The 12,330-nt window shown below is 55.2% G+C and overlaps 1 protein-coding gene across 1 annotated transcript in view; it reads right to left on the bottom strand.

Moving 5' to 3' along the window:
- Positions 1-11,383, bottom strand: part of HS3ST3A1 (heparan sulfate-glucosamine 3-sulfotransferase 3A1) — a 29,982-nt gene extending 18,599 nt beyond the window's left edge. Inside the window, exon 1 of the mRNA XM_084492028.1 lies at positions 10,493-11,383. Coding sequence (XP_084348154.1) covers positions 10,493-11,073 — 581 coding nt within the window. The 5' untranslated portion in view covers positions 11,074-11,383. The remainder of the gene's footprint in view (positions 1-10,492) is intronic.
- Between the last annotated feature and the right edge of the window lie 947 nt (positions 11,384-12,330).

The raw sequence follows: 12,330 nt of genomic DNA, 5'->3' as shown, positions 1-12,330 counted from the left end.
TAACATGAGTAAATTACCAGATATGTCCCTGTTTTGTTTGTTTGTTTGTTTTCTTTTCTTCTTTTTATAAACTTTCAGCATGGAAACTGCATTGCAAGGAAAAGCCACTCACTGGGGACGAGCTGCTCAGAGGACGGGGCCCACATCCCCAGGTAGCTCAGCAGCATGTGCAGAGCCACAACTCCTCCTCATCTCCATCAGCTGCCGCCAGCAAGCCAGATGCTTCTGCTCCCAGCAGACGTGGGGTGCGATCCTGCACCTGGAGGCTGCCGGGCACCCTCCTGTGGGCACTGCAGCTGTCCCGAATGAGCTGCCCTGCAGCTTTGTGAAGCTTGTGGGCGTTTGCTCTGAGAAGGCAGGGCTCAGCCCCCTCATTCGGGGAGGCACCGCGCTCAGTTCACGCGCTCAGGAGGTAATTGCCACTTATTGCTCTAATGGTTCCCATTTTAGCAGCAAATGAGCGATGTACAGTAAGTATCAGTCTTATTAAAGAAATCATAATGGGAAATTAGAGCACACGCTACGGGGAAGGAACACTCCCCTGGTTACGCGGGATGCAGCCACGCTGACATTTGACAGCAGCACAGTCCCTGGCCGCTGCTGCCCTAACTCCAATTTATCTGCACGCAATGCGTTCAGTGCGTAGGAGAGCCACTGGCTGCATGCGTCTAGGCCTGGACTGCAGGTACTGAACTGACGGGGCTGCTCAGAAATGGCCCTGAACACATCCTGTCTCCCTCTAAGAGGAGATAAAGAAGCACCACTTAATGAAAAAGTATGGAAAGTTTTGGGGAAAATGTTTTTAAAATGGCCAAACTGTCTGGACCACAACAGGGAAAGCCAATGCAGAGAGCAACCTGCTGGAGTTAGCACAATGCAGGAGGATATATTGAGGTGTTAAAAAATGTAACTCCTGCCTGGGCCAGAAAAAGGGAAAAAGTGGCACCAGTGTGTCCCAGGGCTGCCAGGGGGACATGAGGAACCTGCTTACCATGACATTGCTCGAGAAACGACACTTGCCATTGGGAGGACGTCAGAGAGGCAGCAAAAGAGCTCCGGGTCCCTGCCAGGTAAACCCTTCATCTTGCTGCACCCTGCCCAGTTTCCCCCGCTGAATGCTCGGCCCTGGCTGCCAATTATTTAACCATTGCTTTCTTTCACGGGAAAGGCATCCCCGTGGTGCACCCTCATTAGCCAGTAATGGTGATTTCATTAGATTAAATAACTCCGATGATCCCCGGAGACCAACTGCACTTTAAACATAGAGCCGCGGAGTTAGAATTACTGTTATTTAACATTGATTAGATTACGAGGCAAATCCAATTTTTCCCCTAAACATATGATGGCTACGATTTGCTGAGCAGGAGATGTTCAGGATGGCATTCCTGGAAACCCATGGCAGGGGGGCTGTGCCCAAGTCAGCAGTGCAGAACTCGGGCTGGAAGGACTCACTCTGAAAATAGGAGCCGCAGTGTGTGGATGATGGGATCGGCTACAGTGAGATGCAGACAGACAGACAGACTGCCGTGAGTCTGCAAAACTCATTGGTCTGATAAACCTGGCTTTGTAGTGGGGATGTGTATAGGAAAGGGAAGGCTCAGTCTGGTTCCTGGCAGGGCAGGGTGGCCGTGAGGCAATCGGTGGGTGGCCAGCAGGACAATCGGTGCCTTCAGGGAGAACCAGCACCCCAGGCACAGGCACCAAGGTGAATCTGGATGGAGGGGGAGGAAGGAACCCAAGCTGAGGTGCTATGTGGTGGCCCCTCTCACCTCTCTCCTGCATCCCTACAGAAACACCCTCTGAAGAGGAAACCCAACTCCAACATGAGGCTGGGGGTCTCCAGGCAGCTCTTCCTGAGGCTGCCAGGGCTTTGGAGCTCAGCTGGGAGCCCTGCACGTCATCTGCTGCCCCCATCCCTCTGATGGGCTCCAGGGCCCCATTGCTCACATCCCTCAGGAGGACTGGGTGACTGTCACCTCCTCAACACCTCCATCCCTCACAGCTGGCTGTTATTGGGGGAAAGTCCAAGCCAGATTCCTAGAAGATGGATAGCAGGGTTTAAATTACACCTGGAGCAAGGGGGAGCAAGTGAGGCTCCTACTAGCTGTGGAGCAAAGCAGGTGAGCAACCCGCTGTCCTATACCTCCTTGAGATGTCCGGACTCCTCTACCCAACTGTCCCTGATGTCCCAGAGAGCCCCTAGGAGCAGGTCACACAGGCTCCTTCACCCAGCCTTGGGCTTTTGCAATGCTGCTGGGTTTGGCCAACGCAGCCGAGGGGAGGCTGATGGCTGCTGCATGGCTCCATCACTGCCCCTGAAATCCACACCCAAAGGCTTTGCTTGCTGGGTGCTCACGTGGGGCTGCTGCCCACATCCCACCAGGAGGGATTGTGCCCACACCCATGGTGCTGGAGCTGGTCAGACTCATTTAACAGCTGTGCTCTGCATACGGGTTAGGCTGGGAAGTCCTTTCCCCTTCTTGGCCCTTTTGGGGGCTCCCAGGCATGCACACCCCACTAAATCACTTCTCTCTGAGTCCCTCCCTGTGGACTCCCTGTGGGAGGCAGAGCCCAGAGAAGGCAGGCAAGGCGGCATCATGGCACATTGTGAATGCAGTGCTGAGGCTGAGCAGCTTTAGTGAAGATCTTGGTATTCTGTGAGTAAGCCCCTTCCACAGACAGGGAAATCGAGGCTTGGGACAGACCTGGCCTTTGCTCAACATCACTCAGCCAGGTTGAGGGAGCTTCCCAAAGCCTGTTGCGATGCGAAGCAGGGACCTTCTCTCACTGATCCTGTGCTGCAGGGGTCAGGACACAGGGCTTCCCTGCAGTGGAAAATCCAGGTGCCTCCTCACTTGTTTTACCTTGAGCTGAAACATGGGGATTTCTCCCCAGAAAAGGGCTTCCCAAACTGCTCAGGTCAGACAGTGCGAAGGCATTTCACTAATGTTGAAAGATGCTCATCTATGTTGCTAAATGTTACAATACAATAACATGAAAGTGAAAATGAAACGTTAATGACAAAATGCAACATTTTGGAGCCCAAAGATGCACGTGTGAATGCACACACTCATATAGACCATCAGATAAACACAGAAGTCAAAACAATTGGTTTTGATATTTTCCAATAAAAGGCTCCCCTAGCAAGCATGGGCTCCGGGAGGGTGCCCTTTTCCAGCTGGAAATGTCAGAACAAATCACCCTGACTTTTTGAAATTTTCAGCAGAGAAATGTCCTGCCAGAGGAAAAAATAATAATAAAAACTGAGCAGCTTCAGACAGTGGAGCCGCGTTGGAAGCTAAAGGTCTCTCACCAGGGGAAGGCTGCGGACATGACTGCTCCCAGACACTGGCCAGGGCAGGGGACACTGCTCCAGGAGGTGGCTCCGTGGGACCCAGCTGAAGCTGCTCTCTAGAGGGGATGGCACCCACGTGAGGTTTTACACCCAGCGTCTCTTCCATCTCCCATGAGAAAGCGGGCAGCAGCCCTAAGTCCAGGGGAGTTCCAGTGGGGAGCTTTATCTCCGAAAGAGATGGCGTTGGAACAGAAAGAGCAGGTCATGAATCTCCTCCAGGAAGCGAGAAGGATGGGCTTGCCATGCACAAAGGGCAGCAGTGATTACTTCTGCTGAGAGATTTCCTCCTGCAGAATTGTGTTTGATGAAAGAAACACCAAGAATAATTCACTTCCTTGAGCATCTCCGTTTCTGTTCCTGCTGTGGACGCCGTCCTGCTAACGCACCCCTTGGGGAATCATGCGGGTTCAGCTGGGTGCAGCTTGGGGTGAGCGTGTTTGACTCCAAACCACAAAAACCTGAGCTTCCCAGGCAGGGGGCTGTGCAGGGACAGCAGCCAGGACACCGGGGTGGCCCTGGTCCTACAGACCCTGCATAAGCAGCTCCACTGACCCAACAGGGCTCTGTAACAGGGTAAGAACCACAACCTCCAGCCCTAGGAACGTAACTCTAGCTGCAACCTAATCTGCTTCCCTTCCCTAATACCTGCGCGTAATGAGAATTTGCAGAGATTTATGGCCACAACAACGGCCCCTGTTCCCCCTCGCCAGCCTCTTCTGTTTCACTGCGCAGGCAGTTTGGGTTACCTCAATGCTCTCCAGGGGAAAAGCGTAATTAGCAGCTCAGGAGTTTTAATGCAGACGTCAGGGAGGGAGCACGGGGGGGGTTATTCTCAGGTTTGCTGATCACTTGTTCGTTGCTCTGAACTCTTTGGAAAGGGCCCAGCTCCCTTCCCCCTCCCCAGACCCAACTGCTCTTATTAGAGACTTCAAAAGGTCGGGGTGAAACCCTAGCTGGGCTGCGGTCAGCGGGTACATTGGTGGGGACAGCACAGCAGTCCCGCACCCCAGACCCAGCCTAATTACTGCCAGGAGCCCCCGAAGGCAGCGGAGTTGATGGCAGGAGGGAGGGCAGCCCGCTGGGCTGGGATTTGCAGGATCTGACCTCAAAGGAGGACTTGCGATTTATAAGCAGGATGAATTCGCTGCTTCTCAGAAGAGCATCGCAGTTTTTGCCATAAATGGGCTCCAGCCCCAGCCAGCTGGAGCCTCACACTGCTTTTCACGAGGCACAGCTCTATGAATTTAACTGACAAAATCTTGGACAGTTGAGGCCATATTTTCAAGATTGCTCAGCACCAGCAGGCAGGGTTGGGGGAGACCCAGCTGCAAGGAGACCCAAGCACCCCAGGGCTTGGGCAGAGCCATGGGGTGGATGAGGACAGTGCCATCCCCCTCCAGCCTCCTGTGACCAGGGACCAGGGCGTGAAGCTGTGCTGAGGAGGAGGACAGGGCCTACAGACTTCTGAACTTCCTCACGTAGACCATAGGATCTGCAGAGAAAAGAGTCCAGTAGAACATTAATTATTTATTTTGATGCTTGCTGATGGGAATGGGGTTGACTTCTCCCCATATGCCAACTGGGGAACTCATCCCATTATCAGGAATGGACACAGACCCTAGAAATGAACTTCTCCCCGACCAGAAAACAGAAGTGATACATATGGATGCAAAACACCTAAAAGCACCACCAAAAATAACAACACTTTGGGGTTTATTTAAGGAATAAGAGGGGAAAGAGCCCAGCCCCAGCTCTTTGCACTTCGATGTCACTGGGATGCCACGTCCAGACGGTGCCATCAGGCATGTACACTAGATGGCACTCCACCTTGCTGCGAGGGGATGGCGAGCAGAGGCTGTCCTAAAGCTCCTAAACCATGAGATTAGTGGGGATGAAGACACTTAAAGACACTTGTGGCAGGCAAAGGTCCCTCTGTAGCTGCCTCCCTGGTGCCCTCATCACCTCAAAGTCATGGTACCACCTTGGTCGGAAAAGGCCTTCGAGGTCATCAAGCCCAAACATCAGCCTGACCTACAGCATCCCAGCACCACACCATGTCTTGTAAACACCTCCAGCAATAGGAACCCCACTGCTTCCCTGGGCAGCCCCTTCCAGCGCTTTCCCACCCTGTCCATGAAGAAATTCTCCCTGATATCTGATGTAACTCACCGCTGGCACACCTTGAGGCTGTGCCCTTGCTTCCCTCCACTTGCCACCTGAGGTCTGTGAGGCCTGCCCTCAGCCTCCTCTCCAGACCGAGCCGCCCCATTTCCCCCAGTGGCTCCCCCAGCTCCTCTCTGCCAGCCCCTTCATGGCTGCGCCACTGTCCTCTGCCCAGGCCCGAGCAGCTCAGTGCCCTTCTGGTGCTGAGGGGCCTGAATCTGAACTCGGCACTGGAGGTGTGGGCTCACTGGTGCTGTGCACGAGGGCACAAGCCCATCTCTGTCCTGCTGGCCAAACGCAGCGCAGAAGGTGACAGTCACTGGCTGGACAGAGAAAAGCTGGGACCTACCAGTGAACCTGGCCCAAAACGTGGCTCTATTCAGGCTTCAGGACCTCTGCCGGCAGGGCCGGTTGGCTTCTTCTTCTTGGAGTGGTGTTTAACCCACAGAATAACACAAGAAGCTCAGAGCCTAAATACCACCTTATCTCTGGAAAGAGGTATCACAGACACAAGGCAGTGACATCCCTTCCATTTTACAGATGGGCAAACTGAGGCACACCAAGACATCAGCCAAGCCATAGAGCGCAACCTTCAAACTATTTCAAACCTTTAGCAAAATGTCCTGGAGTATCTGAGTCCAGATCCCACCCCCCCCCCAAAGGCAGCGGCAAAGCACGTGAGCATCAGAACCAGTTACTGTCCTTTTATAACAACCCCTTGGCCAGGAGACCAACCCTGTCTTTGCGCCTGTCTCAGCCTATCTCCACCTGTTGTTTACACTGAATTATCTGTGCTTTGGGGCCAACACCATCTTTTGTTCCTTTTTTATACAGCACCTGGCACAATGAACTCAGTACAAGATATCTGATTACACAGTTAATAAATAAACAAGGACCTTGATCATCTTTAGCATGTGGTTGTCCAAGGCTGCAATTTTCAGAGAAACTGCTGCAGGCTGCGCCCAACGCTATTAGAAATTCAGATGTGTTTGGGAGACGCGATGTTCTCAGGACAAGGAGGAGGCGTTGCTCAACCAGAACTGCTTACAAGCAGGCGTGCACCTACCAGGGAGCAGAAAACCAAAACAACTCAAACTCGGTATTGAATGGCACAAGCCACGTCCTGGGCAGGGCACATTCTGAATGCCCCACCAAAGACCTGGTGCTCCTTGCAGAGGCTGCAAAGCTGGGTGATAAGATCACTCCAAGGTGACTATTGCTACAGCAGCATCCTCCCACAGATGTTTGCATCAAGGTCCTTTCTCCTTTCTGCCGTTCATGAACTGTACTCGCTCCCCAAAGTCTTCTCTGCCACCACCCATGCCCTTTTGTGCCCTGTGCCCACGCTCCCCTGCTCACTTCCAGGAGTACAAAGCACTCCCAGATGGTGCTGCTGAATTACGGGGACCACAAAGCCCCCTGGACCTCCAGGCCATCCACCACTGCAGGAGTGGTCCAACTCCTCCGTCCCCTGGGCTCTGATTTCACTGTGACTCGAGGCTGGGAAAGTACACCAGAAGGTGGGATGCAGCTGCAAGCAGCTGCTCTAAGCTGCTCCCCCCTGCTCTCAAACAAACCTCCTTGTCCTCCATCCCAGACCTCTTCTGACACATTCTCTGTTCCCTTTGACTCAGAAACATCACTGGTTGCCTAGACTAAAAAAATGAAGGGAAAAAAAAAAAAAAGCCTTGGAGAAAAATCCCCAGAGGACATTAATTAGGAGACAGAGAACTCCCCAGCTCTGGGAGCACCAGGGAGGAGCGATGCTTAAACTCCCAACCTGACGGGGTAACTTTGAAGCACCTTTCATCTCCCCCTGGATCGGGTGTAATCTAATGACATTAGCTTGGCTTCGCTCTGGTGGAGTTGGCACTGGTGCTGCAGAGGCAGGGAGATTAAAACATATGAAATAAATGTTCCTGGGGTGACTGACAGTCTAATGACATTCCAACAGGCAGCTCAATCAGCACGAGACTAACAAAGGATCAGAGGGAACCAGCCAGACTCGCAATATCACCCACAAACACAGATTTTGTTTTTATTCCAGCCTTTTTTTTTTTTTTTTTTCCCACTTGACTGGATTAGCCCCCATTCTGGAGTTGTCCCCAGGCTGTATACAGCCGTACTCGGGGTGGGGGATGGCAGCTGAACACTGTTAAAACACATGCTCACCTGCTATTGAACTCTGGGAGCTCAATAGCCTTGTTCAGCGCTGAAGCAGTGATTTCTGTGCTGGGAAGTCAATGAGAGCATTGTGGGCTGCCCCCTCCCTCCTTTTGTCCCTGTACGAATAAGAGACTCGCAACCCCGAAACGGAGAAAGCTGCTTTTGGTGCACAGCTTCCCTTGATATTCAACCCACACACAAGCACGGAGGTGTCACACTTACCAAATTAAATCACTCAGATTGTTTTTTTAAAATCAGCCTCTCTGTAGGACAGCTGCCTTCCTGCCCAGACACAATGCCAGCTAAAAGGCAAGCGATTATTCCACTTGATTAACGGACGGCGCTGTCCATTGCTTTTGTGCACTGGGGCACCCCGGGACTTCCCCGAGCCAAGCTCCCACCTTCATCCACCTCCAGGCACCACCATCTACGCGGCGTTTCAGCAACACCATGCTGCTGCTGCAGCCCAAGCTCATCACCCCAGTCATCCTGCACCACACACAGCACCTCACAGCTGGCACCAGGGACGCTCTTTTGTTTTCAGGAGGAACCGCGGTCCCCTTCATGCCCAAGACCCCACAGCCATGGCCTCGATGTCTGCAGGTGGCACCCCTGTGACAGCCCAGCCCCGTGCTCCCCAGGGACCTGTGACCAAGCCCAGGGTCCCCATCCCAGTCCACACCACTCAGTGCCAACCAGCAACCCGTGTCACTGCAAACAGCCAGGAGCATTTTGTTCCCTTCAACAGGGCGCTCGCCACCCGTGCCGGCTTCCTGCGGGCGCTGAAAGCAAACCCAAGTGTTTATACCTTGTAATGATGCTGTTTAGTCTGACTGCTGGGAAACAGAAATGCACGTGAAACCTAAGACTCCGATGCCAAAGATAAGAAATCAGGACCCCTGGCAAACATCTGGCGATTTCCCCAGCACTGAACTCTCATCAAAGATTACAACAAACCCATGAAGGGAGAGGAAGAGAGAGGTTTTTTTTTTTTTTTTTTTTTTTTTTTTTTTTTTGAGTATTTACTGGTCACTGGTTACCAGCGGGCCGACACCACAGCCCTGCCATCACGACGGGGCTGTGTGCGTTAGCAAAGATTACTCATACAAGCAAAGCTGGCAAGATTAGGTCTCAAAGGAATAATCCCATACAAAGAATTCACTGTACCTCAGCCTCCACAGGGCTAATAAAAAAATGGTGAAATCCAGTACATCAAATACCAGCACAAACAAACTGCAGCAATTAATGGGAGCACTCATGTACCAAATGCTAAAACATAATGATTATACAAACAGCCTGCAGGGCAGCACCTCGAATGAGTAAGAGCTGCAAGATCAAGACCAAACCTCTGGAAAATTAAATCCCCTGTGCTGAGGACCGCACTATGCGCTAAATGCCCGTGGCTCCTCCTCTGTCTAGGTCTGCTCTCCTCGCCCAGGCACCGGTTCCTGACCCTAGCGGGGCTATCCCACCCCTGCCTGCTCCCCAGGGCTTCAAGAGCATCCTCAATAAATGGGCTTTTCTGCATATCCACCATAAATTTCAGTAGATGCCACCCGAAAGCCATGTGTTTATTTTTCAAAGTCAAGGCTTGATTAAAGTTCTTGAGGTTTGCAGATTCCTTATAAACGTTTCCTCTCTGATACAGGGTCAGCATGTGGAAATTGGATAAGTGCGCACTAAAAATATAATTCTGTAGACAGCTCCAGCCCACACAAAAGGAAATCTTTCCTCTCGGAGAACCCACACTGCTGCCTGCAGAAACCCGGCGCGTTCCTGACACCGGCGGATACACAAGGAAGCTCATCGCTTCCACGTGTTAAGACTTTACATAAACACTCGGACTGTCAGTACTATCCTACTCCACATTTCAGTACTGTCACCACAAGCTGAGCCAAAATCAGCCTCCCTTCTCTGCTGGTAGTGGGGCTTAACTTGAAAGTAAAACAATCTCTGGGGGTACCCCAAATCCTCCCCGTTTTGCTTGTGCATTCACAAAAGCCACAAACACAGACACACTATGCACAAGAGCAGCTTCTCCCGCGCCCCAAGCAATCCTTTCTGCAGAGATCTGCCAACATGCGCTCCTCTTAACTTTAAAACACGCGAGGAAAACATCTGAACACCAATAATGACAACGCTGCTCCTTGGCCTCGCTGTTTGCTTTCTTTTAAAAGGGACACCTTTCTTTGGTTTAACCAAACACTGGATAATTGAAAGAAGAACCCCAGCTACATTTTTTTTTTTTAAAGGCAGGTGAACACAGGGATTGTGCTCCTGGCACTGACAGCTTTGGTTACCCGTAACAGGGCTGCTGCAACATTTGCCTGGGAAATATGGGAAAGGTGCTTTTAGGGGCTGTGTCTGCAGGCTGTGGGTGGCAGGAGGCAGCAATAGGATGCTGTGCAAGGGTTGGCTCGGCTAGGACTCGGGCTACCAGCGGTTTTCCCAAAAATCCACACACCCGAGGTTTGGGGCTTTTCTCCTACACCCCAGCATCCCCCTCACATCCCCGGGGCGAGGGGAGCAGCCCCAGGCAGGAGCAACACAGGGGGCTGGGGACCGGGGGGAGAGGGGGGACCGGGGGTTTGGGGACCGGGGTGGCGGCGAGCAGGGAGCGGGGTCTGGGGAGGGGAGAAGCGGGCTCCGGGGGGACGCGGAGCTGGGGGAAGCGGGGGAAGGCTTGGGGTCGGGGCTGGGGGAAGGGGCCGGGAGGCTCGGCGGCCAGCGGGGGGCAGTGCTGGCTTGGGCATGGCCCGGCCCGGCCCCGCGGCACGGCTGCCAGCCCCGTCCCGTGCCGTGCCCTACCTGTACCAGGCGAGGCCCCGCTCGTAGTTGCGGTCGAAGAAATGGGGCTCGGCGCCGACGGCGCGCACGTCGGGGTGCACCCGCAGGAACTCCAGCAGCGCCCGCGTCCCCCCCTTCTTCACGCCGATGATGACGGCCTGCGGCAGCCGCTTGCTGCCTTCCCCCAGCAGCGATGTCAGGGTGCCGGGGGTCCCCGCAGCGCTGCCCCCGCCGCCGCCGGAGCCCCCCGGGCGGCTCCCCCCGGCTCCGGGCAGCATCTCCGGGCCAGCCCCCGCCGCCTCCTGCCGCCGCCGCCGCTGCTGCTGCTTGAGCCGCTGCAGCAGCCGCTTCCTCCTCGCCGCAGCCGCCTGCCAGGGGGGCAGCTCGGCGGAGCCCCCCAGGTACCCCCCGCCGCCCCCTTCCTCCTCCTCCGAGGCGGCGCCGGCTGCGATGATGGGTCCGGGCAGGGTCTGGCAGCGGTCGGCCAGGCAGTAGAAGACGTAGAGGGACATGAGGAGGGAGCAGAGCATCACCAGGAACTTCTTGAAGATGCTGCGGGGCAGCGGCTCGGCGGCGGGGGCTGTCGCCGAGCTCCCGGCCATGCTCCCCCCGGGCGGCGGCCGGGCGCCCTGGCCATGCTCCGCCGCCGCCCCGCAGCGCTCAGCAGCGGCGACAGCGACAGCGGGGGGGGGCCGAGCCCCGCAGCATCCCCGCCGCCCCCCGGGGCTCGCCGCGGAGCCGCTTCAAGGGGGGCATCCCCCGTTGAGGGGGGAGGAAGAGGAGGAGGAGGAAGAAGGAAGGTGGAGGGATGCTGCTGCTGCTGCTGCTGCTGGTGCTGGTGGTGCTGCTGCCGCCGCCCCCGGGGCCGGCCGGGGAAGCGCTGCCGGGGTGGGGGGCTCGGAGCGGGGCCCCCACGTGCGGTGCCGGCCGCGGCAAAGTTCGGCCGAGCCGGGAGAGGGGAGGGGAAGGGACGGGAGGGAGCCGAGGCCAATGGCACGGAGGGGGAGGGACCGGGAAACGCCCCCCCGGAGGGATGGGCAGAGCCGAGCCGGGCCGGGCCGGGCGGGCGCGGGGAAGGGGCAGCGCTGGGGGGTCCCCCAGTGTCCCTCCCCCCCAACCCCTGTGTCACTGCCAGCCCTGGGGGTGTCCCCTTTCTTCCCCCCCAGGTCACCGCCAGCCACACTCGGCTCTCGGCTGCAGCGGGATGGAGCCGGGCTGTCTGTCCGTCCCTCCGTCTGTCTGTCCGCCCAGGTGCTCGGGCTGCCCCCGGCCCCCCCCCGGTCCCCCCCGGCCCAGCCCAAATTCCCCATTTTCCCGGCCCTGGCGCACACAGATCCTCGCTGTGCCCGGAGCAGCCCCCGGCAGCCTGCCAGGGCTGTAAAACTCCCTCGGGACCGCCGGCAGCCCAGCACCGGACCCAAACTCAGCCTTTTCCCCGCTCACATCACCAAACTGCCCGCAGCCTGGCCGCAGGACCTGGAGGAAATTTCCACAGCCCCATCGGGAGGCTGCTCTCCGAGTTTTCTCCTCTCTTTGCTCTCCTCCGAGAGCACGTAACACGTACGAGGAGCTATCAGCTCCGTGCCTCGGCTGCCTGCTTCTAAGGGCTTCGTTATTTCATTGCCTGTGGGAATGGCCTTTTAATTTGAAATGTTTGTCATAGATTATAGACTTTTTAAACAAACTTGCACATGAAACACTTGACTTAGATCTTTTTTTTTTTTTTTTCTCCCCTCTGTTTTGTGTGGACCTAGCTAAGGAATTAAACTTCAACCACTTGGAAGCAAAGCTGGTGTATCTACAAATTATTCAATGAAAAGAGGAAAAAAATTGCAATGAATAATAATCAGCCATCTGCA

Source organism: Aythya ferina, assembly GCF_964211825.1.
Source record: "Aythya ferina genome assembly, chromosome: 18".
Classification (NCBI taxonomy): Eukaryota; Metazoa; Chordata; class Aves; order Anseriformes; family Anatidae; genus Aythya; species Aythya ferina.
Note: the sequence above shows the minus strand (reverse complement) of the source record. Positions and strands in the feature narration are given on the sequence as shown.